Source organism: Seriola aureovittata, chromosome 6 (assembly GCF_021018895.1).
Source record: "Seriola aureovittata isolate HTS-2021-v1 ecotype China chromosome 6, ASM2101889v1, whole genome shotgun sequence".
NCBI lineage: Eukaryota > Metazoa > Chordata > Actinopteri > Carangiformes > Carangidae > Seriola > Seriola aureovittata.
Genome location: NC_079369.1, coordinates 1,624,038 through 1,649,982, shown reverse-complemented (window position 1 = coordinate 1,649,982; position 25,945 = coordinate 1,624,038). Strand labels below are relative to the sequence as shown.

Below are 25,945 nucleotides of genomic sequence, written 5' to 3'. Positions count from 1 at the left end.
TTCTGGATGTCCAATAATTGTGTCTTTAACACGTACTTTTATGACATCTATAAAACGTCCAGAAAAGACATCTTTAAAACGTCCGGAAAAGACGTATTAAAAACTTTCATTCTGGCTCCTCTGAGGACGTCTTCTGGATGTTCGGATATCACGTCTTTAACACGTACTTTTATGACATCTATACAACGTCTAGAAAAGACATCTTTAAAACGTCCGGGAAAGACGTATTAAAAACTTTCATTCTGGCTCCTCTGAGAACGTCTTCTGGATGTTCGGATATCACGTCTTTTTGACGTGTTTTGGACCACTTTTTGCTCAGTGGGAAGGCTCTATATCTTCTAATGCACCGGAAAAACAAGACACTCCAGAGACGTCAGGCCTCGGCCACTGTTGAAAATGTGACAATTACGCATGACAAAGGACAATTAATAAGAGGCCTTTGAGCCGCTGCAGCTGCTGTCTCATGCGGAGAAGAAGCTCAAGTGCCGGAGTGGAGAAGAGACGTCCACTTTATTTATGATTCAGCACCGCGATATCCATCCGCCATACATGCGGCCTATATAGCGCTCATCTAAATTTAAATATGTGAGGGTCCCCTCCTCTTCAGCGTGTTGAACCGGTGATGGGCCCCTGTTCATCCAGTGCTGCTGGACTCAGTGTTTTGTGAATAATTAAGGGTCCCTCTGTGAGGGAGGGGCCTGTTTATTTATCATAATGGTGACCTTTCCAAACTAAAAGTCGAGTGGGGGAATCTATCTGAGCACGAGGCGTCGGGGGCCGCGGGAGAATCGGAGAGCTGATTTATTCATGTTGATATTAGAAATCAAAAATTCAATTTACCACAGGGATCAGACTTTATACCGCCTACAGCCCGAGGCGCGTTTCAATGACGTCAGCTTCTCTTTACGTTTAACATTCAACAGTTTCCTGTATTTTGTTTAAATTAATAGATGAATTAATTAATTAATTAAAGCCCAATTCTTCTGTTTTATTTATTTTATTTTAGTTAGATAGATAAACTGATAAACTGATAGATAGATAGATAGATAGATAGATAGATAGATAGATAGATAGATAGATAGATAGATAGATAGATGGATAGATAGATAGATAGATAGATAGATAGATAGATAGATAGATGGATAGATGGATAGATAGATAGACAGATAAACTGATAGATAGATAGATAGATAGATAGATAGATAGATAGATAGATAGATAGATAGATAGAAAGATATATAGATAGATAGACTGATAGACTGATAGATAGATAGATAGATAGATAGATAGATAGATAGATAGATAGATAGATAGATAGATAGATAGATAGACAGACAGATAAAGTGATAGATAGATAGATAGACAGATAAAGTGATAGATAGATAGATAGATAGATAGATAGATAGACAGATAAAGTGATAGATAGATGATAGATAGATAGATAGATAGATAGATAGATAGACAGACAGATAAAGTGATAGATAGATAGATAGACAGATAAACTGATAGATAGATAGATAGATAGATAGAAAGATATATAGATAGATAGACTGATAGACTGATAGATAGATAGATAGATAGATAGATAGATAGATAGATAGATAGATAGATAGATAGATAGATAGACAGACAGATAAAGTGATAGATAGATAGATAGACAGATAAAGTGATAGATAGATAGATAGATAGATAGATAGATGATAGATAGATGATAGATAGATAGACTGATAGATAGATAGATAGATAGATAGATAGATAGATAGATAGATAGATAGATAGATAGATGATAGATAGATAGATGATAGATAGATAGATGATAGATAGATAGACTGATAGATAGATAGATAGATAGATAGATAGATAGATAGATAGATAGATAGATAGATAGATAGATGATAGATAGATAGATGATAGATAGATAGACTGATAGATAGATAGATAGATAGATAGATAGATAGATAGATAGATAGACAGATAAAGTGATAGATAGATAGATAGATAGATGATAGATAGATAGATAGATAGATAGATAGATAAAGTGATAGATAGATAGATAGATAGATAGATGATAGATAGATAGATAGATAGATAGATAGATAGATAGATAGATAGATAGATAGATAGATAGATAGATAGATAGACAGATAAAGTGATAGATAGATAGATAGATAGATAGATGATAGATAGATAGATAGATAGATAGATAGATAGATAGATAGATAGATAGATGATAGATAGATAGATAGATAGATAGAGGAGGTTTCAGCACGCTGGACAGCTCCCACAGGGACCGCCGCCCGAAGGCTACCGTCAGCCTGTGGAGTGAGTCATCGTCACTCATTTAAAATCTCTGCTGCGTGACGTCACGTGCTGGATGTGACGCGCTCTTAGGTCAGGTATGTTGTACGATTATCACCTGCAACTGTTCATAGTCTTAGACTCGAAACTCGGACAGTGACCCAATCAGAGTGTTCCACCTGAGTGAAGCAGACGTGACGACACTGCGCTCACACCTGCAGCTCATTGACCTCTGAGAGTGAACTGACTGAACACGGCGGGTTGGAGACGCTCCGCAGGTCGGGATGTTGTGACTGTCGGGGTTCGGACCTGCGGTGCTGACACTGGACAGATAAACCACCATGTCGCACTGAGGCCTTGATACACGGTCCGTGCAGGAGGAGTGTGATCCGGTTTTAAAGGCAACGCATCATCATCATCATCATCTTCATCATCGTCATCATCATCATCATCATCCCAGTTTGACAAGGTTCCTCCAGCAGAAACTTGAAAGAAAGCCCCCTGGTGGACAGTCAGAGACAGGGCGGGAACAGCAGGAACAGCGGGAAGAAGAGTAAGGTTGGCAATCAATCTCCGGTCCTCCACCCTGCTCCGTCTCCTGATGCCTCCATCATCACACGTGACGGAGTCTGTCTGGTGACACCAGCAGAGGTGCTGCAGCATCTTCTCCTGCAGAGCAGCTGACTCAGCAAACTCCTTCCTCTCCTCCCTGACGTTTAGCTGCAGGATGATGAGGAGAAGACTGAGCTGATGGAGGATTCGTTCACGATTTATTATGTTCAAAAAGTTGTTGTTGTTGTTGTTGTTGTTGTTGTTGTTTAAGTTTCAGTGACTCGGATATTTTCCCTTTATATTCTGCAGGACAGAGAGGCTCAGGCCGGTGTGAGGAAAGCTCGGCCTTCCGAAGTTCAGATCCTTTGTTTGGAGAACAAGGACACTGTTCTTTTCAGCAACATGTGGAAGTAATTGCGCCAAGCTGGAGCTGGGGGGGCGGGGGGGGGGGGGGGGGGCGGTGAGCATCAGCCCCGGGGCTCTGCTCCATGAACAGACACCGGTCTGATGCCCCTCTTCTGTGCCCACAGATAGGTAATTCGTACAGGGGCCCATTATTCATCTGTTGCCCGCCAGGAGAGCCCCGGGGTAAAAGTGTAAAGAGGGGGGGGGGGGGGGGGGGGGGGGGGGGGGGGGGGGGGGTTAAATAAAAAGTGGAGGGGGTTCGGTAAACAGCTCACGCTCGTGTGCCAGTAAAGACGGGTGATTCGTTTTCTACTACGAAGAACTATGACGGTTCATTTATTTAAAAAAAGAGGGAGAGAGAGAGAGGGGGAGAGAGACAGAGAGAGAGACAGAGAGAGAGAGGGAGAGAGACAGAGAGAGAGAGAGAGACACAGAGAGAGAGAGAGACACAGAGAGAGAGGAGGGAGAGAGAGAGAGACCAGAGAGAGAGGCAGAGAGAGAGAGACACAGAGAGAGAGAGGCAGAGAGACACAGAGAGAGAGACAGAGAGAGAGACAGAGAGAGAGAGAGAGAGACAGAGAGAGAGAGAGAGTGTGAGGGGGGGATGTGGCCTGTGATATATGATGGTGTTGGAGCGCCCTCTATGAGATCACCGCTCCACTGTTCCCACTCTGACTGATGCTCAGGATCAGGCACCAAGGAAGCAGCTAAAAGTTTGTTTTTTTAAATCATTATTATTATTATTATTATTCTGATCTGGTGAAAAACACCTGCACCAGGTGAACCGGAACAACCGCAGCCACTAAAGAAGAGCTTCTGTGAGAAATGACCGGAAGCGAAACAAGCGAACAAACTTCCACAAAAACAAATCAGACCTCGAGTTTCTCCCGAACGTTTTTCTATCCGGATAAAACCCCGTGAAAATATCAAAACATCCTCATTTCAACAGGAATATTCATCTGCACCCCCCCCCCCCCCCCCCCAGGAACCGAAAAAAGACTCTTACTTTGAAAAGGGGTCTAGAAAGGAGAGAGAGAGAGAGAGGGAGAGAGAGAGAGAGAGGAGAGGGGGGGTGTCATTTCCTGAGAGTTATTTACTTTGAGCCAGATGATTACTTTTTTCGGAGGGAGGGGGGAGGAGGGGGGAGGAGGAGGGGGGAGGAGGGGGGAGGAGGAGGGAGGAGGGGGGAGGACTGTAACATTGAATCAGTTACAGGTCTCTGTAGCCGGAGCGCAGTTGTGAGGGCGGTCGTGGACGCGGACAGAGGGGCGCACATATGCTCACAGCGCAGGATCTCTGAGGATTAGCGCCGCTGCAGAGGAGCCGCACTGCGCCTTCTGGAGCCCCCGATTCACTGTGGATATACTGACACCAGAGGAATATAAAGAGGGGATTATTCAGAGGTAAATGAAAGATGACTGAAACCAGGTTTTTTTTTAGTCTTTTTTAAAAAAAAAAAGAAAAAGGAGAAAAAAAAAAGGTTTTGGGTGTTTTGTTTGTGAGGAATCTATGATGGAATCATTCCCTTGGAAAGTCTAGTGGGAGTTTTAATTGCGCTCTTAATTAGTTTAACCAATTATTAGATCACAGCGCGCGCTTTTTATTTTACATCAGGGTTGTGGAAAAGTTTCTAAATAAGTTTCATTCACTAAAGGAACGTGCAACTTCTGCATTAAGCAACTACTTTAGATTAGATGGCTGTTCCCCATGAACCATATGGTTCCCCCCCGACCCCCCACCGCCACCCCCTGGACGCCGGGCAGAGAGATGCCGCTGACTCCGCTGGATAAAAGCGCTGGGTTTCGGCCTCCCAGCTGGAGGTGTCAGCTCCAGGACTGAAGGGCTTTCACCGCGGGAAGCTGCTGGGCATTTAATGGGAAACACATTGGAAATTGTACATCGCATTGTTTTCTCGTCTGTTCGCGGAATGTGAGGAATTAAAATGGAAAATCTGCGCTGGAGAGAGTCTGAATGGATTCAAGAGGAGAGAGAGAGAGAGAGAGAGAGAGAGAGAGAGAGAAGGGGGGAGGAAGAAGAACCGAGTGTGTTTTGGAGCCACGACGCATTCTTCATTAACCACCCACCCTGCTGGGTCACCAAGGGATATCGCAAAGGAATACTAGGCCTTCTTAAAACTGCTCAAATAATTAAAACACAAAGAATCTCAAACTTTTTTCTTTTCTTTTTTTTTTTTTTTTTTTTTTTTTAAATTGCACTGATGCTCAACTCTTCACAACCGCGTCCCTGGAAAAGAAGCTTTTGCCGCGGAGTTGCACCATCCTGCAGAAAGTTGAGACGAGCCTTATCAGCTGTTGCTCAAATGCGTCCAGATGCGTTTGGTATCTGCCACATTTGTCGAGCTGGGGGGGGGGGGGTTGGTGGGGGGGTGGATGGGGAAGGGGGTAAAAGAGGAGCAGGACATGAAGGCCGTCCTGACTGCCACTTCAGCCTGTGTTAGATTTACGCGCAGCGGCTGGAGGATCTTCAACCAGGGCACGAAAAAATTTTTGAAATTGTTGGGGACGAGGCGTGTGCACAAACACGTCAAAACGGATTATGCGTTTTGTCAGCTGATTCCCACGCGAATATATAGTTCTGTGTGGAGCGGGTCCACTAATGACAGAGTTAACTAACCCGGGTTACCAGCGGATAATTTAGCCCGCTTCGCATGAGCCAAAGGCGGACAGCCACAGGAAGCTTTGCAGGGGCCAAGTTTTGTTGTTTGGGGACAGACAGAGACAGAGACTGGAGATTCCACAGTGGGGGGGGGGGGGGGGGGGAGATCACAGTCTGAGAAACAGCAAATAAATAAAAAAACCTCACAACCAAGAGTTGCACATGAAACAGTATTTTAAATGAAACAACCCGCAGTGCAGATGAGTGCTGGGTTAATGATGCAGCAGCAGAGCGACCTGTGTGATGAGGAGTCTGGACTCAACTTCAAAATGTCTTAATTAAACCTCCTGTAGATAATTGGTTTTCAACAGACCGTGTGTTGGTCCAGCAACTAAAACATTCAACAGGATTTAGACTCAAAACTTCTAATTTCTCTCCATCAAAACAACAAAAAGTGATTTTTTTTTTTCTTCCTTCAGTTGAACGAAAACAAAAACTTTAGAAAAGAAAAGCGAGCGGGTAAAACTGTAGGTGATGAGACCCGAGGAGGCTGGGTGACTCAAAAAGGTGGAGTGTGTCGCCCTCTACCGGCAGAGCCTCGGGACAGCAGCCTGCCCCCCCCCCCCCCGCCCCCCCTGTCTGTGCTGTATAAGTGATGTGAGATGTGAGATCGCTCCATCAGCCTCAGCGGGACAGCTCAGGCCTGCAGCTTGACAGGAGACCAATAATTGATTTATTGATTAAATACTTATGTTGTGATAAAAGGTGGAGACAGTTGTATCATATCTTATCAGGACGGACTAAAATAAAGACTTTACCTCACTTGTTGACTAAATAACTCGCCTCTCTGTCTCTACAGGCCTGAACATCCATAGTCATGGATGGGGCGAGGACGTGTGTCGTGTTTGGGGGGGTTCTGTTGGCGCTGGTTTCAGGTGAGTAAAAAACAATCAGCAAATGTTGTTGTTTTCCCTCCTCAGCTTCCTCTAATGTTTCCTGTCTCCTCAGTTACCTGCGGACTGTCGCCACCGACCATCGTGTCCAACCAGGAGGAGTTCATCCTGCAGCCCGGCTCCCGCCTCAACATCAGCTGCACCGGGAAGAGGAGCGTCGTCTGGGCCGAGCCGCTGCCGGAGAACACCTTCGTGCTTCCGGGATACTTCACGTCGACGCTCTTCATTTACAACGCAACAGTGGGAAACACCCGCTATTACATGTGTGTCTATGAAGGGCGGGAGGGCGACCTGCAGAGTGAGGAAGAAGAGGAAGAGAATGAGGCGGGAATTTATGTCTTTGTGCCAGGTGAATATGATAGTTTTTATTTCTCATGGTGCCAATGGAACTTTAAAGTGAGACTGTTTCACTGCAGCTGATTATGGGATGTTAGTAAAATGCTAAAACATAGAAACATCCATGTCAGACACAGTGAAGCTGCGGCAGCACGGGTTTGTGTTACAGCTCATGAAGTCCACTCTCATTAGCAGGAGGAATAACATGTTGCTTCTTCTTTTAAAAAGTCTTGAAGTTTTCAAAAGAACATAGAGTAAAAAAATCTGAAATATCTCTGAAATCAACCAACCAACCCAAATGCAATTACACCGTGTGACCCGACTGCTCCTCTCCACCCAGACCCAGAGGCCGCCTTTGTTCCGGATGTCCCTGAACACTTGGTGGTGCCCATGGACTCGCCCGGTGTCCCCATCTCCTGCCGTGTGTCTCACCCTCACTCGGACGTCATCCTCAGGAGCGTCCCCGGCGGAGAGGAGATGCCCGCCTACTACGACAACAAGATGGGCTTCTTCGGACACCTCGCTCCCGGGCAGTACCAGTGCGAAACCGCCGGCGTGAACGGCCGCACGGCCAGAAGTGATATCTATACTGTGAAGATAAAGGGTGAGCCGACACAGACGTCTTCACTCTACGACATGAGCGAAAAGAGTCGAGTTACTCTTGTGTGTTTCTTTCTAAACGTGATAAAGAAGTGCAGCTGAAAACACTCTCCCGGTGTGTTTACCGTGAGAAAGCTGCAGGGTGACCTCACTGCATGAGCCATGACGTTATGTCACTATCACAGGGGGGGATGACTTAACTCGCCTGTTTTCACTCTGTGTGTGTGTGTGTGTGTGTGTGTGTGTGTGTGTGTGTGTGTGTGAGTAATGACGACCTACCGAGCCACTGCTCCATGATTAATGAGTTCACTCTAATCAACTTGTCACTGTCTTGGGACCTGTGGGATGACGGTGCTGATATCTGCTCTCTGCTGGTCCCTCCGCAGCCCCCGCCAAGCAGGAGGATTTCGGCGTGGAAGTGAAAGCCAGCGAGGAGAGCGTGAGAGCCGGACAACCTCTCAACATCACCTGCGTCGCTCCCACCGGGCCGGGCTTTCAGCAGCAGTGGCTCCATCCTAAAAAACAGGCAAGAACCCCCCCCCCCCCCCCCGGCTTCTTCTGCCCGTCCGTCTCGCACTATTTCCTTCAGCCCCTTGTCATGTTTCCATGTCATTTCCTACCCAGCAGCACCGAGCCTTAAATTAGCGAATCATGGTTTTGGATGTAAACCCAGCAGTGGCAAGTGGAATATAGCTCTGAGAACGGCCCTTAGTGGTTAAAAAGTATGTGTTAGGAAAGCAGTAACTGAACGTCACGTCTTCATTATGAGGACGGCCGGCCAAACTGCTCCCGCTGCAGTTAACCCCGGGTGAGAGACGGCGAGGTGGAAGTTAAAGTTCGGGCCAAACGGCCAGAGGGAAGGAGGCGGTTCAAAAGAGAGGGAGAGAACAGATAGTAAATCCTCTGACCCCTGTGACCTTCAGACGTGCAGGACAGATGCTGTCTGCAGATGACGGCCAGAGAAACATTTAATGCAAGTGTTAACTGCAAAAATCTGAAAGAGGTTCAAGCACAATTTATTATTCAGTTTGTTTATACGTATGTTCAGATTCTTAATCTATAGAGCACGTTGTCGTTTTTTTTTTTTTTCATGGAATTCCTCTAAAGCCTTTTCCAGAGACAGTGAGGGTAGGAACGCAGGACTCTCGACTCCTGGTTTTGGTCTCAGCTGCAATTACAGGCTTTTAAAAGGCTCTGTGATCCTGATTTATCTGCTGCGGCCTCACAAGTGTTTTAACCATTTGCCTTCAGCTGCTGCGACTCCGATACAGAAACAACGTACCTGTAAAATGGAAAAACACTGAGTTAAAAGATTCAAATATCCTATTACCCACCCCCAGGATCTTAAATCCATACTGTCCCTCTGCTCTTATAGGCTGTGGACGCAGTTCAGACGAAACACACGCTTCCTGACCGGGTCATCTACACCCTGCGTATCCCACAAGCCACCTCTCAGGACAGCGGCACCTACGAGTGCTCCATCACATCAGAAATCAGCGGCGAGGTCAGAGTCGGCAGCGTGGCCGTCACCGTCTTCGGTAAGTCCCCCCCATGAGTTTCCTGCAGAACTGTGATAATATGAAAGTGCTCACACCACTGACTTGTGATGTAATATTCTCATCATCACTCGGGTAGATTAGCGGTGGTTTCACGTGTGTGCATGAGACGCTTTCAGCGGTTTGGGGAAGTCATCTCCTCCCGTCCGACTGTAAAGCTTCACCTCTGCTTTCAACATCAGCTACTGTGTTTTATGGGATGGCTTCAACAGATGTGTGTGTCAGGCCTTCGTTTCACCTCGGCCCTCTCCGTCACTCTGACTTCATCTCAGTCCTTGTCGCTGTGTACCGTCTCTCTGAATCCGTTCCTTCACCGGCTCATTCGTCTCTTCTTCTGTCTCTCGCTTCAGAGGAGAATTCCTTCGTGGCTCTGGACCACAGTGGGATTCTAGCGGTGGAGTCTGTCAGCCTTTTGGAGGAGACTGAGTATACTATTCTCATCAATGCCTACCCGGCCCCCAAAGTGACATGGCTGAAAGATGGAAAAGCCATGACCGGGAACTACTACACCCACACCAAGACGAGCCGCATTGAAGGGAATCGGTGAGAATAATGACTGTGACTGTTAAGAGTTTAGTGAATCACGTCTTTCAGAGTCATTTCTGACAGAAGTTAATAAGTTTAAAAGTCCCATATTTTACATGTTTACAGTGTTTTATTTGAAGTGTTGATACATAAGAAGATATAAAAACCATCTCAGTGTAGTTTTACATCTCCTCTCTCAACCTTCTCTCTGTGAGCCAATCAGAAGAGTCACAAAACCCACCCACCAATACCTGGAAAACTCACTAATTAACACTTTATATCTTCTTTGTTTAGTCCATTCAAAAACAGAAGTAGAAAAATGTCAGTCCAACGTGTGTCGGACTATTTCTAGGCTGGAGGTGTTTACTTCCTGGACTAATAGTCTGTCACATGACCCTCTGTAAAACCACAACATATCGATTTTGTGTTTTCACATCAAATAAATTAAATCAGTGAGCTGCAGATGAGCAGGTGTGTTTATCAGTCAGGCTATCTGCATCTTTATGAAAACTAAGCTAACTGGCTGCTAGCTGTAGCTTCATACTAAGAGTGAATAAGAATATTTATTATTCATGTAAATAACAAAAACACATTTTCCTCCAACAGGTATCAGAGCATTCTGACATTACGGCAGCCTCTGGAGAAAGACAACGGGAATTACACCATTACAGCCGCCAGCGGCTCCCGCACCGCTCACTTCTCCTTCATCCTCACAGTGAAAGGTAAGATAGATGGACAGATGGATGGATGGATGGATAGATAGACTATAGATAGAGATGATTGAGTGGTGTACATGTGCTTCTTTCAGCCTCCACTGCAGTGATGTTCCTCCCGTCCTCGGCCCCTGTGCTGCTGCCACAGATGGACGAGATGGTGGTGCCGCTCCACGCTCCTTTCACCTTGACCTGCCGTGGAGAGGCGAAGCTGGCCTGGGAAACGCCGCTCGACGTGCCCGAGCAGACGCAGGAGGACAACAGTGGCCTGTTTGTCACCACAGTCACTGTGGATAGCGCCGAAGCAATGCACACGGGCTACTACACATGCTTCTACAGCAAAAACACCACCGAGGAGGCGGAGGACAGCAGGATCTACATCTATGTGCCAGGTATGCCGTCACAGCGGCTTCGTGCTGGTGTGTTGTTGTGACTTTACTTCATCATTATCTGGTCTGAGAAACTTATTTTTTTATTTATTGTTTGTCTCCAACTCAGATCCAGATAATCCCTTCGTGCCATCGCCGGTGCCTTTCGGTAACCACGTCCTGTTCGGCCACGAGGAGATGGAGATCCACTGTCGAGTGTCTGATCCCAGCGCTAACGTGACCCTGATCAATGTCGACACCCAGCAGCCCGTGCCCAGTGTTTATGACAGCAAGAGGGGGGCTTTGGGGGTGTTCACTTCTGGAACCTACATTTGTAAGGCCCTCATCAACGGAGAGGAACACTACAGCGAGGAATACATCGTCCACGGCTGGACAGGTGTGTGTTCACAAAATCTGCGTCTATAACTTCACTCAAAAAGAGACCTTCTGCTTTTCAAATCTGTGGATTTCTACAGTGACACAGATATTTTTACCTGCTCATCTGTCGTATCTCAGGTGGTGCTGGGCTGCACGTCGAGCTGACAGCCAAGCGGACCGCTCTGCTGGTGGGGGACACCGTCACGGTCACCTGTCTGGCTCGGGGGTCAGAGATTCTGGAAGACCACTGGAAATACCCTGGAAAACTGGTGAGAACACAAGTCATCCTATACAGCACAAACAGACTGTACATATACTATACACTATACATATGAAATAAAACATGTAAAAATATTCATGAAACCTAATAGAAGATGAAACGTCATATACTGACATATACATCTATACCACACAAATATGTATATTTATGTATGAATGTTTATATTTAATTAATTAATAATTAATTAAATTATTTAATTTAACACATGATACGCAAACATAAATCCGTCTTAAAGCTTGTTAATATCTGTTGATATCATATACAGTGGGTTCCAAAAGCCTGAGACCACTTTGCTAGAACGCGAAGACACACGTTTGAATTTTGGAATTAATTAGAAAAACATATATTCTTTTTATATGCATGTTGTGTTAATTAGCTTGCATATATAAATCATATATATATATATATATATTGTTATACCATATAGAAATTTATCATATAGATATTTTTAATATACAAATTTTACTGGGTATTTCATATATGTTATAAACTTCTATCTTCATATAACCACAGGATGTATATACTGTATGTGATAATCATGTATCACCTATTAAGGGTATAAAGTGTGAGTTACTGTTGTTCACTGTGTCTGAGTGTTTGGTTGAAACTCAAAGTAGCTGTTGTGTTTTTGATCAACAGGCCAAACGTGCCGTGAAAACGGTGCATGAGAATAAGAGGGATCAGGAGATTCTCTACACCCTGACGATCCCTCAGGCTTCAACCAAAGACAGCGGCATCTACTCCTGCTCCATCACCGATATTATTACTAATGAGAACCAGACCAAGCATCTAGCTATTAGTGTTTTTGGTATGAAAGCTGCATTTTGTTTCCGAACACTAAAAAGCATGCAACAGTATTTCAAAGGTTCTTTTTTTTTTTCCTGTGAGGATGAATGATCTCTGATTGTCTCTCGGCCTTTTTCTCTTTTCTGACAGCGAGTGAGTTCATGTCCATCCATCCACAGTTCAGAGAGTATGAGTCAGCAGAGCTCGATGAGGTCCGTGAGTTCAGGGCTGAAATCAGCTCCTTCCCCACGGCTCGTGTCACGTGGCTCAAGGATGGAAACCCACTCGGCGACGTGACAGCGGAGATCTCCACCAGCCTCCGGCCGCTCAGCGAGACCAGGTGAGACTCTCGCTGTAATGACAGCAGAGATAATGACAAGCTGGGAGAAACATTCCCCCCCCACAGGTGGGCCTGTCATTAGGATTCAGTGCAGCGTGAACTTCTGTGACCGTGTGGTTATTGTAGTTTCTGCTTTTATTGTTCTGTGCAGCTACATGTGTGTTCTCACCCTGATCCGGGCCAAAGAGGAGGACAGCGGGAACTACACCATGCGTGTGGAGAATGGAAACCAAATTCAGGACGTTGGCTTAAACCTGGAGGTCAAAGGTCAGAAAGAGGAATGCTTAATGCTGATCTCACAGTCTTTTAGGCTGCGTTCACACGACTATGTTTTAGTTTAAAAACCCATCTCTCTTGCAAGAGACCCATGGTGTTCCCATTACTCCAGAGTTTTTTCAGACTTTTGGAAACGCTGCTGGACCCGTTTCCGCTTGTAAACTTGTTTTAAACGTGTTTTAGTCTGGAACCCTTGGAAATAAATCTGGGCATCGCCACTGATTTCCCAATTCAATTTGATTCAATTCAATTCAATATCGATTCAGCCAAAAATATTTCAGTTACAACATCAGTTTCTCTTGGAAAAGAATGAGATTCTCAGCAAACTAATCCTGTAAAGGGTTCCTCTAACCTGGTGCATTATTAAAAACATTATGCTTTACATTAATTACAAATGGACACAAAGCAGTTACATTCATGCACTTTCTATTTAAGATGACCAACACTTTAGACACATCTCAAGAAATAATAGATGTAATGTGTGTTGTTATCTTACCTCAGTGCACCAGCTACACTTTGTATGAACAGGTACTGACGGCTTCATCTTCACATCTCACATGTAGCTTTGCTTCAGTCTCTTCACTGTCTCCATTGTTCTTAAATCTGAAATTCAACCACACATCTGCCTTTAGCCTCATCTGTCATGTTTTTGCCTGTCGCGTGCAGAGGTGTAGTGCTGTTTGTTTACGTACCATGTTTACATACGTTGACTTGAATCAAGCAAATGAGGCCGCATTGGAAACATCCATTCAGAGGAGAGGCTGCAGTACAGGCAGGTCAGGTGGAGCTAACAGGCTAGGCTATGAAAACGTAGCTACGCTAATAAGCTAGGCTATGAAAACGTAATTTAGCTAACAGGCTAGGCTATGGAAACGTAGCTACGCTAATAAGCTAGGCTATGAAAACGTAATTTAGCCAACAGGCTAGGCTATGAAAACGTAATTTAGCTAACAGGCTAGGCTATGGAAACGTAGCGACGCTAATAAGCTAGGCTATGAAAACGTAATTTAGCTAACAGGCTAGGCTCCAAGTGTAACAGACTGATTCTGTCTGTAAATGTATCACAGATTAAAAAAAAAAAAAAAACTTTCAGAAGAGTGAATGATTATTGAAAGGATGTTTTCTTTACTTAACGATTTAATGAGCAGCTCAGAGGATACAGACAGCTACCGCCATCTTTTAAGGTGGAATCTTAACTCACTCGATACACCTAAAATGTCAACATGAAAACTTTGACCATTTCGATTTTTTATTATAAGCTCCCTACGTGACACGATTCAAGCCTTAAAAATGTAGATACATTTCAACCGGATTCTGCGAACTGTGGATATTTTATTTCATTACATTGGGGAAAAAAACATGGCGGAACGTCCTCCCGCGCGGTGGCTCTGGCGGCACTACCCCTACGCTCACCTGACCAGATCTCCCAACCGATTCACACATCCACAGGGAAGTGTAAAAGACATATATTAAAAGATTGGTCTCTGGTTTTAGGAATTTTGACTCCTAAAAACGGCCCTTACTGTCCCTTGTTCGTTGTATTTTTCTGCTAACTAACCAACTACAGGGTGAATGACCTACTTCCTGTTTACACCGGCTCGCACATGCGCAGTGTACATGATGTGATCTGTGTTTTCAGGTGTGATAGTATGGACGGAGATCGTTTTTTCTTTTTAAAACAAAAACAGATTAGCCTGCACGTAGCCTTTGAACCCAGCTACAGTATTTTTTTTCCCTCATTAATTTACACACACTTTTCTGTGCTTACAGTGCCTGCAGTCATTGTGGAGCTGATGGACATCCACCACGGCTCAGCCACAGGCCAGGCTGTGGTGTGCATTACCAGAGGGCAGCCCACTCCTGTGGTGGAGTGGTTTGTCTGCAAGAACATCAAACAGTAAGTCTTCTTCAGTACAACGGTCATCTGCTTTCACACCTCTCAATCTACACACATGTAGTCCCTCCACACTTTGATTGATTATATATCTCTTTTATTTTGTTCCCCTTTCAGTTGTGCCAATGACTCGTCCTCCTGGTCCCCCCTCCTCACCAACTCCACCGAGATCTCAGTGGACTCCCACATCGACGAGGATAACAACCTGGAGAGCCAGGTCCTGTTTGGTCACCTGGAAAACACCCTGGCGGTACGCTGCTTGGCCAGGAACGAAATGGCGTCCGTCAGCAGGGAGGTCAAACTGGTGTCTAATGGTAAGAACACACACACACACACACACACACACACACACACACACACACACGTATGTACGTCATCAAATTTGCTCTGAACTAACAACTAACTTTCCTTTTTTTTAACCCAGCTTTGAATTGACATTTGATGTTTTTGTTTCCACTTTGTCTCCTTCTGTTTCTGACACTCAGAGTGCGACAGACTTTGTGAGTGTGTGTGTGTGTGTGTGTGTGTGTGTGTGTGTGTGTGTGTGTGTGTGTGTGTGTTTGTGTGTGCGTGTGTGTGTGTGTGCTGGGGGTTGGGTTAGTGCTGTCAGTGTGGCAGCAGCTGTCAGATGATGAGTTTGCGGTAAGACAGCTGATAGGGGCTATGAGGAAGGGACTCTAACAGTCTAACAGGGAAGCCAGAGGCCATTTGGTCCTTCCAGATGAGCTTTACACCCTCTACCCCTAATACCCACTCCCCCTTGTCTCCTCCCCCAACCCCCACCTCCATTTTATCTTCCCAGCATACCTTTTGGGCCCAGTAATCTGGACACCCTACGGATTTAACTGTCCTCTGAACGAGGACGTTTCTTATGCAACAAGTAGAAAGCGTTTCATTGGTCATTACAGCGGACACATGTTTTATCCATGTGATTGATGTGCACTCCATCTAACATGTGTGACCACTGGCTTTCCTCCTGAACAGGCCCTCACCCTGAGCTGACTGTAGCTGCTGCTGTGCTGGTGCTGCTGGTCATTGTCATCATCTCACTCATTGTGTTGGTTGTTGTCTGGAAACAGGTACTGCTGCAGTCACTCTGCATTTATTCTCACGTCTCACCTCACTCACTCATTCACTCACTCATTCCCTCTTTTTCAGCATTCAGTGTTGAAAGTGTTGAAAAACACAAAAAATGAATCCTAAACATGATTATATTAAATACTAACACGTGACACGAGCTGAAGTGTATTTTAAAATGTCTATTGAGTACTGTAATAAGTTTGCTGCTCTGACTGGTTAAGGCTCCATATTTCTTTCTTCTTTTGTGTTTTATTTTGAAGTGTTGATCCATAAGAAGATATATTTGTGGTTTCAAGAACCAAAAACCATCTCAGTGTAGTTTTACATCTCCTCTCTCAGGCTTTTCTCTGGAGCTCTAGTAACAACAGGTCTGTGAGCCAATCAGAAGAGAGGAGGCTCTGAGCCTCTCTTCTGATTGGCTCACTGTTTTCTGAGTTATCCAATAAAAATATAGCATATTTCAGGTAAAAGCACTCAGAGAAACCAAATCCTGCAAGGTTTGGATGGTGGGTCCAGGTGGGCGGGGCTTGGTGACTGCTTTGTTGTGACATCACAAAGTTCCAGAAGTCCTGACGGCTGGTTTTAAGGCTCAGTTTCTGAATACAGGCTGTGTGTATTTCTCTGTGGACTGAAATTTTGATACTTTCACAGTGTTAATATAGAAGCTAGACCTGATCTATAATCACACTACACATGGACAGAGACCTTTAGACTGGAGGAGCTTTAAGCAAATGTATTATGAGCCGATAAATAAAACTACATTTGTAGGTGGATTGTTATAAAGCCAAGGGCAAATTACTTTTTAAAACAACGGATTATGGTCAAGAAAGCCAAATATGAAACACAGTAAGCAAGTCCAACAAGCAGCTTTGACTTGACAAAGGTTAATTAATCCGCTCTTCACATGGCCTCTGTCTTTCAGAAACCACGATATGAGATCCGCTGGAGGGTCATCGAGTCCGTGAGCCCAGACGGCCACGAGTACATCTATGTGGATCCCATGCAGCTTCCCTACGACTCCAGATGGGAGTTCCCCCGTGACAGACTTGTGCTCGGTGAGCTGACTGTCATTTTCAATGTGCTAATCCTTGAGTCTGGTGCTGGTGACTCTGCAGCCTCCCTGCAGGGATGTTCCGGTCAGGATGTCTCGCTCTGTCTTTGAAGTGAGGCTGTGATAAACTAATCTGGCTTGGGCAGCAGGGGATTGGTTTGAATCAGTGATCAAGGGCACATTCAGCCACTGAAGGAGTCACAGAGGGAGAGGCATCTAAAGTGCATGTGTGTGTGTTTGCAGGTTCTTTGTTTTTCTTCCTTGATAACTGATCCTGTGTCTTCTTGTCTTTCTCAGGTCGTATCCTGGGCTCTGGAGCCTTTGGGAAGGTAGTGGAGGGAACCGCCTATGGACTCAGCCGCTCCCAGCCCGTCATGAAGGTCGCAGTGAAGATGCTGAAACGTGAGTTGAACAGATAATAACTGACATGAAAGACATGAAAGTGATGTTGCTGCCATTCATCTGACATGTTTGTTTATACCAGTGAAGCTAGGTATTCGTTCTAGTTTAGTACTAGTTATAGGGACTGGTTAGGTGAAGGCAGGTATTGTTATATTGACCCAGAGGAGGCGCAGAGGGAGAGATACTGCTTGAGGTGAAAGTGCTGTTTTTCTGCAAACAAGGAACTGGTGCTGAGACCAGTGACTGCTTTGTTGTGACATCACAAAGTTCCAGAAGTCCTGACGGCTGGTTTTAAGGCTCAGTTTCTGAATACAGGCTGTGTGCATTTCTCTGTGGACTGAGGCTTTGATACTTTCACAGTATTAATATAGAAGCTAGAGCTGATCTATAATCACACTACACATGGACACAGACCTTTACACTGGAGGAGCTTTAAATATATTTAGGAATCATACAAAGGTGATGCTTTGAAGACCACTAAATTACCTTGACAAGACTCTAAAACACTGCAATATTAAATCAATCAGTGGTTCAACATCAGGCCTGCTGACCCATTTAATACTTACATGTTACTGAGCAAAACTGAAAGACGTGACGTGTACCAACATGTCACCTGACAGCTGATTTTATTTATTTTTACTCAACTGGTGCAAAATGACACTGATGAAAGAAAAGGTGATGGAAAGGAAGATACTAAAGAAAGAAGAGTAAATAAAAGGCAGATGTTTTTTGTTTGTTTTTTTTACAACCAAATAAAGAGATTTCTTGTTGAATTCAGATGGAGGTGGCGTTGGCTGAATGCATGGCCCGGTTGGCTGGTTGGCCTGCTGGCTGGTTTGAATGTGTGATGATGATAGTCATGGTTGCTGTACCTCTTTTCAGCCACAGCACGCTCCAGTGAAAAACAAGCTCTGATGTCTGAACTGAAGATTATGACTCATCTCGGACCTCATCTAAACATCGTCAACCTCCTGGGAGCGTGCACCAAGTCAGGTGAATAATACACACACAAGGTTGGAGAACAACAAAGACACACACTCAATCATAGTTTAGTTTAACCACTGTTGCCTTTCCCTTAAAATTTAGCCACCACTTTACAAAGACACGTACAACACCGCCCGCATTCATGCTGCCAAACACATACATACACTTATTCAGACTTGTTAGTTGGAGACATTTACAGCTCTGCAAGCCAAAACAGATTGACAGCCCTGTGTCCGCTCTCGGTGGGTGTGGTATTTTAATAGCTTTTTTATGGGAAAGTGGAGGCTTGCCCTCTTGACTGTGCTTTCAGCCTTTATGAGCCTCTGATAAGATTAGCCTGCAGACTGACGCCGATGCACTTCTTTGCTGTGTTGTTCCCAGGCCCTATCTACATTATCACAGAGTACTGCTTCTACGGGGACCTGGTCAACTACCTGCACAAGAACAGGGAGAACTTCCTGAGCCTGAACCCAGAGAAAAATAAAAAGGAGCTGGATATCTTTGGGATCAACCCTGCAGATGAGAGCAGCCGGAGGTACCACGTTTATGTTTCTTAGCCTGCCACACGTGCATGAACTGTCCTTGTGATTCAGACACGGACGCATTTAAATGCACCTTTCACATCGACACACTTCTCCGTTTTCACAGCCATCGATACAACAATTTCCCCGCACACACTCTCAATCTCCCCCTGCCCCTAATCAGTAACTCTATCGCCATTTTCTCCGTGGTTGAGGAGATTGTCTGGTGTCTTCACCTAATCAAATTGTAGTCTGAAGTGGTCTCAGCTTTCAATCTACAACCCCCCCAACCCCCACCCCATCTCTCTCTCTCCGAGGCTCATCTGTGTTGATGGATGATTCACAGTGACCGCACCTCAAAATGACCATAACATGATTTAATCCTGGCTACTGTGTACGCCTCAACCACGTCTTCCTCTAACCTCAGCCAGAGGGAGTTTAAGGACACACACACACACACACACACACACACACACACACACACACACACACATACACACATACACACACAGATGTATAACACAATGTGGGTAGACCATAGGTGCATCTATTACCTCATCACTAACAGCATTCCTCTTTTGTGTTTGCAAGCAGTTATGTGATCCTGTCCTTCGAGAGCAAAGGAGACTACATGGACATGAAGCAGGCTGACAACACTCAGTATGTGCCCATGCTGGAGATGAGCAACACCTCCAAGTACTCAGACATCCAGAGGTCCAACTACGACAGCCCCCCCCTGCAGAAAGGCTCCAGCGGTACGCGCCACAGTTCTCTCTCTTCTCTCGATCCTCCTTTTCACTCTTCCCTCAGTTATTGGCGTGTGCTTGTTTTGGCTTTAGTGCCTTGTTTGAGTCAGTGTTGGTTGAAGGGGGTACACCCTTGTCAGACTTTAGGGCTGGTACAGCCCTGCAATTACACAGAGAGGATAATTGCAGCACACGCATAATAATGCCAGGTTTCTCCCTGCCATTAGTAAAAGCCAGGTTTGAGCAGCCAGTGCTATATTTGCAATATATGATGAGCATATACTCATGGTGGTGTGTGTGTGTGTGTGTGTGTGTGTGTTTGTGTTTGTGTTTTCTAAACCAGAGGGCGAGGGGGACAACCTGCTGTCAGACGACTCAAACGAGGGCCTCAGCACCACCGACCTGCTCAGCTTCACCTACCAGGTGGCCAAAGGCATGGAGTTCCTGGCTTCCAAAAATGTGAGTTTGAATGAAAATCATGTCTTTTATTAATTTTTTGGGGGTGGGGGTGCTGGGGTTTTGAGTACCACATGGGACGCCTACAGCCTCACATTCCCCCACTTCCAACTGCTCTGATGAACTGTGTCCTATATGCTGACAGCTGTGTCGACCAAAGGGGTGGTGGGGGGTGGGGGGGCAAGGAAATCAGCGGTTGTGTGATAAGCAGCCCTGTGGAGGCCGCTGAGCCCACTCAGGAGAGAGGCCAGGGGCTGAATATAGTAGCAGCACAGCCAAGGCTGGAATTACCATGCAGGCACACACTGCAGCCAGAAGCTACTCATTCAGCTTCATAGTTATTATCCCTAAATATCCAGTGGTCACAGCCATCCCTCCAACTGGCATGTTTACACAAAGACCATGCTTTATAAAGCAATATGAACCGGCATTAAAAATGAACTCAGCTGGAATGAAATATGCACAGAAATAGATGCAGTCGGCGGCTGTGGGAAGCAGAATGTGTCGGTTTGGGAATGGATGGAACAGTTGTGCATGATGCAATGTGTCTTTTTGTGCAGTGTGTGCACCGGGACCTCGCAGCCAGGAATGTGCTCCTCTCTCAGGGCAAGATAGTGAAGATCTGTGACTTCGGACTGGCTAGAGACATCATGCATGACAACAACTATGTCTCCAAAGGAAGCGTAAGTCTCTGTTCATACATTACTTTACACAGGGTTCGAATTATGTTGGGGATTGGGGGAGTCCGATATTTCTATACATTTATATAATCTTCTTACCTGTAGTTGTAAAAATACTACAATATATTTCCCATATTCATACCTGGAAGAAACTTTTGACACTAAAATGGACCGTAACGTCTGGTCTGTCTGCCGCACTCGCTAATTATCTAGCTCGTTTGATATTCTTTCTAAACTAAACAGTTTCTGAATTAAATTGTGTCAAGTGTCTATGGATGAATGCTAATGTTAGCTAGTTTCTAACTTCAGCTTTAAATTACAGTTTAGCTAATTAATGTTAGCTAATCTCTAATTTTAGCCTTAAATTACAGTTTAACTAATTAATGTTAGCTAGTTTCTAATTTTAGCCTTAAATTACAGTTTAGCTAATTAATGTTAGCTAGTTTCTAATTTTAGCCTTAAATTACAGTTTAGCTAATTAATGTTAGCTAGTTTCTAATTTTAGCCTTAAATTACAGTTTAACTAATTAATGTTAGCTAGTTTTTAATTTTAGCCTTAAATTACAGTTTAGCTAATTAATGTTAGCTAGTTTCTAATTTTCGCTTAAGTTACAGTTTGGCTAACTAATGTTAGCTAGCTGATAGCATGCCCTTTCATTTCCAGAGTCATTTCTTTACCAATATAAAATGTCCTATATGACCTAATGTTAGCAAACACTGGAGCTCAGTCATGAGCAGTGAGACAATAGAGGATTAGTTGTTGTAGAGAAACATTTTGACATAAATATAGAGTTTATTATTTCATTTGATGTGGTGGTTCAGTCTTTTACCTTTAACATTAGTAATTCAGGAGTTTTACCTGTTGGCTCATTGAACAATATTAAAATCCATGTGTACCCAACACCTGAGTTCATTGAAGCGTCTGTCTGCACTGCACTGGGTTCCCTTTCATCCTGTAGAAATAGTTGACCACCCTGACTTTATATCTCAAGTGGAGTTTTATGTGTAGCTTCTCCACAGTGGGTACAAACATGTCCTCTCTGTCATCACAGACTTTTCTGCCAGTGAAGTGGATGGCACCAGAGAGTATTTTTGACAACCTGTACACCACTCTGAGCGACGTCTGGTCCTACGGCATCCTCCTCTGGGAGATATTCTCCTTAGGTGAGCACCAACAAACGTGTGTGAAAGAAAAGACAAAGTGGAGGCTGGTGTTGCTTTGTAAACTCATGAGCCCGTGTTCTGGTCTGAAGGTGGCACCCCGTACCCAGGGATGGTCGTGGATTCGAGCTTCTACAACAAGATCAAGAGCGGATACAGGATGTCCAAACCCGAACACGCACCTCATGACGTGTACGTGATCACTCACATGATGACTGTGTGACATATAGTTCCTCTGACAGATGAGGAATGCAGTGGGCTGTGAACCCAGAGAACAGTGTGTTTCTGAGCGTTGATATACAGTGGGATGACAAGTCATTGGCAAAATTACAAGGTGCAGTACAGGTTGTGCTGGTCTCCGTGGTAACGTCGGTTGTTTTTGCTTTTTCAGGTATGAGATGATGATGAAGTGCTGGAACAGCGAGCCAGAGAAGAGGCCTTCTTTCCTGGGTCTGAGTGACACCGTGGCTTCTTTGCTGCCCTCCAGCTACAAGAGGGTGAGTCTCCTTGTGACCGCTCACAACCTCAGACTGCCTCAGATTCTCTAATTTACTGCCTCTCATTCTTCACCTCACGGTTGGACCTGCACATTCTGTTCCTCTCTTTATTTTGGTATCTTCTGCTGATGGACTTTTTCTGTTTTTCTGTGCTTTTGTTTTTAATCGTGCACAAGCACAGTATAAGTTAAATGCGCTCTTAACGTAGCGCCCCATCCGCTTCCTCTGAGGTTGTGTTTCTGCAGGCGCTCTCTGCTTCTGTAAAACACAAACCTACAAGTGATTACAGTGCAAACGCAGCAGCTGCTTGTCAGGGTGGCTGGCCCTAGTCTGGGTAATGACGCAGCTCCAGTTCTCGCCACCACCACCACCCAACCTTAATTACCCATTAAACTCCACACCACACATGGCACATCAAAACAGCTTCACCTCTGCCTCCTTCACAGAGCTTTAATGGCCGGGGGCAGAGGAGGAACCAGCTCTTGTTTTAGCACCTCTGGCTGGAGGGGATGTGTGATTTCTTTTGGATCGCACCATCCATCTGGCAGCACAACTAGTGATCACACTCATACCACACTTCTCCTGTGGTTCTGCGGAGCTTTATTACACTCAAACTCTGTATTGTATCATCATTGGTTCTGTGCTGCAAGATAAATGTTTGACAGCGTTTAAATCTAACGTCTGTCTGTGTGTCTTGTGCAGCATTACGAGAGGGTAAACCACGAGTTCCTGAAGAGCGACCACCCCGCCGTGACTCGGGTGTGCATGGAAAATGACGCCTACATCGGCATCGCTTACAAGAACCAGGGCAAGCTGAAGGACAGGGAGAGCGGCTTTGACGAGCAGCGGCTGAGCTCCGACAGCGGCTACATTATCCCCCTCCCAGACCTGGACCCAATATCTGATGATGAATATGGAAAGAGGAACAGACACAGGTAAATGGAGCGAACAGTTAACTTCTACTACATTTGACTGTCTACACTGCACCAGAGATGGCGCTAACCTGTGTCATTCACGCACTCTGCAGCTCTCAGACGTCCGAGGAGAGCGCCATCGAGACAGGCTCCAGCAGCTCCACGTTTGCTAAACGCGAGGGTGAGACCCTGGAGGACATCACGCTGCTGGACGAGATGTGTCTGGACTGTAGTGACCTGGTAGAGGACAGCTTTCTGTGACAACTACCCAGCCTGTAGAGCGGGAACAGCAAGGACAAGGGGTGTAGGGACATGAGGAACTACAGAAAGACTTGTACATCAGCCAAAGACTCTGCTGTCTACCCCTGTAACCCCAGTCGACCTTTCAGAGGACAGAACCAAAACCACTTCACTGTCTGGATGAGTCTGTGGTGATAGTACGGTACGCCCTTCAACTTCTCCCTGGATGGGGCCCCCTGCTGGGCCGGAGGAGTGAGTGAGCATTGACGAGATCGTGACATCGAGGACTCAAAAGAACCACAGCCACTGAGCCTGTGAGTTGGATGTAACAAGATGGAACAGATAAAGAGATTGTCTTTTGAATTTGCAGGGCTTTATTCTATCGGGCATTTTAACAGCAATATAAGCAAGAAGGGACAAATCAAACGTCGGTCAGCAACTCCAAACCAACACACACCAGGATATTCATACTCAGTCATATGATATATATTTAACCACTACAGATGCACTATTTAAACTAGAGGAGTCCAATACTAGCAACTGCATTGGCAGGTAAACCCACCCACCCCATACTCACCTGCTGCGAGAGAAGCACCTGATGCTGGCACAATCAGTAGCAATACATGGATTAAAAAGCACAAAAATCTGGACTATGTGCATTTTTTTTTTTTGTATATGACCATATAATGTTTTCAGTGGTTAAATACGTGCAGTAATTCAAATTTATTTTTTTACTTCATCAGTATGTAAACATGTATTATTTGTGAATACCAAGTAGATAATGACCATAGCTGTCTGAATGGTTATGATGATAGAGCTTTTTGAGTTGCATGTATCTTTGCAGTCTGTTTCACCTTTTGCCCCAAAATCCTACCTGATGTTCTCAGATTTCACGCCTGTCATGTGGGCTTGGATAAACAAAGTGAAGAATGATTGTACTTGTAAATAGCGCCAGAGTTTTTTTTTTTATAAGAGAGAATTATTGGGATAACACTCAAGTATTTTATATAAGCACATATTAAACTTCTGCACCCTTATCTGCCCCGGTGAAGACAATTATAACAAAGGAAATATAACACATTTTCCACACATTTGACAATATTTGAAAGCTGCATGAGAAATATTCATATTTTCTCATGTGTGTTATGTATAACATGGTAGTAATAGTCAGTTTATCCAAATGGAAAGCATAAAATAAAAGAGATAAAAGATAAACCATGAGATAAAAGATGAGATAAACCATGATTCAAACCAAATTTCCTTCGGGACAATAATAATAAAGTTGAAGTTGATAGTGTGGCCCAAAAAAGATTGAAATGTTCTAGCAGCAGGTTATGTCCTCCAGTCTCATATTTTATCTATTGTCCTGAAGTCTGTTAGCAGGTTCTAGTTACAGTAAGACACTAGATGAACTAGAGATTCATGTTGATCTGATGTCATACATCATTTGTGTGTAGACTCTTTGTAATCCTCCGTATCTTCCAGCTGCTGTACCAGCTATGCCACTGCCTCTTGTCTGTTGACTGTGATATAATCTGCAATCATTGGTGCACTTTTCCTTTTTCCATTGTGTTTTGGATGTTGCAGACGAGTAAGTCGGGCGGAGAGAAAAAAAAATTAAAAAAGGAGGAAAGTCATGCTCATGGCTTTAGATGTGTGAAGCAGCTTGGATGTGAATGTTTGTGCCGCAGATAAGTGATGTTTTGTTGACGGTACAGTATCTGTAATTATAGGTAATCACACCCAATATGATGATTTAATACCATGTTTCATTATTTTACATCATTGTACATTCAGATGATTTATATTTCAATAAATGATTTATAAAGTAAAATAAATGTCTATGATGTATTACACAGCAAACAGAAGTAACACAAGTCACAGAATTACAAAGGCGATGTTTGTGTGAAATGGGAGAAAATAAAAAATCGCATTGTACATTTTCATCCACAAGAATATGAGCTGCAGAGGACGATGCACAAGAATAATGACACTCATTTTAGATATTTGGCAACATAACATAATAACACACCAGCGGAAAAATAAATGTCCTGTCCATGTACTGTATGGGAAAGGTCAAATACATACAAGCACTGACACACACAAACGACCAGTGGTGGAAGAAACAAAGCATTAATCACAAGTAAATACTTGCGTACAAGCACAAACATATATCTTCTTTGAGCCCACCTGTTTTAAACCCAATTTGCATCATTTGCATCATTTGCATATGTAAATGTAATATGCTTATAATAGAAGAACTGTAAGGCCAAAATGCAAATGAGGCCTCATTTGAAAGGAAACATATTGTAGTTTCTGAAAATGTGCATTTGCATG

The 25,945-nt window shown here is 44.4% G+C and overlaps 1 protein-coding gene across 1 annotated transcript; it reads left to right on the top strand.

Moving 5' to 3' along the window:
* Nucleotides 1-4,472: 4,472 nt before the first annotated feature.
* pdgfra (platelet-derived growth factor receptor, alpha polypeptide) lies at nt 4,473-25,446 on the top strand. The gene is made up of 29 exons (XM_056378051.1): nt 4,473-4,658; nt 6,731-6,806; nt 6,880-7,173; nt 7,501-7,764; nt 8,147-8,286; nt 9,136-9,298; nt 9,667-9,859; nt 10,448-10,563; nt 10,650-10,946; nt 11,053-11,319; nt 11,439-11,569; nt 12,220-12,388; nt 12,517-12,706; nt 12,858-12,973; nt 14,753-14,879; nt 14,994-15,190; nt 15,861-15,955; nt 16,879-17,011; nt 17,305-17,409; nt 18,292-18,402; nt 18,775-18,928; nt 19,509-19,669; nt 20,004-20,119; nt 20,677-20,799; nt 21,849-21,960; nt 22,050-22,149; nt 22,349-22,454; nt 23,157-23,389; nt 23,482-25,446. Exons 2-29 carry the CDS (start codon nt 6,749-6,751, stop codon nt 23,627-23,629), a joined length of 4,419 nt encoding a protein of 1,472 aa, XP_056234026.1. The 5' UTR covers nt 4,473-4,658; nt 6,731-6,748; the 3' UTR covers nt 23,630-25,446.
* Nucleotides 25,447-25,945: the final 499 nt, after the last annotated feature.

Bases quoted from the DNA above. Each gene is read 5' to 3' on its own strand.
- pdgfra (XM_056378051.1), top strand. From the start codon at position 6,749: ATGGATGGGGCGAGGACGTGTGTCGTGTTTGGGGGGGTTCTGTTGGCG. The intron at 9,860-10,447 runs GTGAGAATAATG...TTCCTCCAACAG, and splicing joins AGCCGCATTGAAGGGAATCG to GTATCAGAGCATTCTGACAT. The intron at 20,800-21,848 runs GTAAGTCTCTGT...CTGTCATCACAG, and splicing joins ACTATGTCTCCAAAGGAAGC to ACTTTTCTGCCAGTGAAGTG.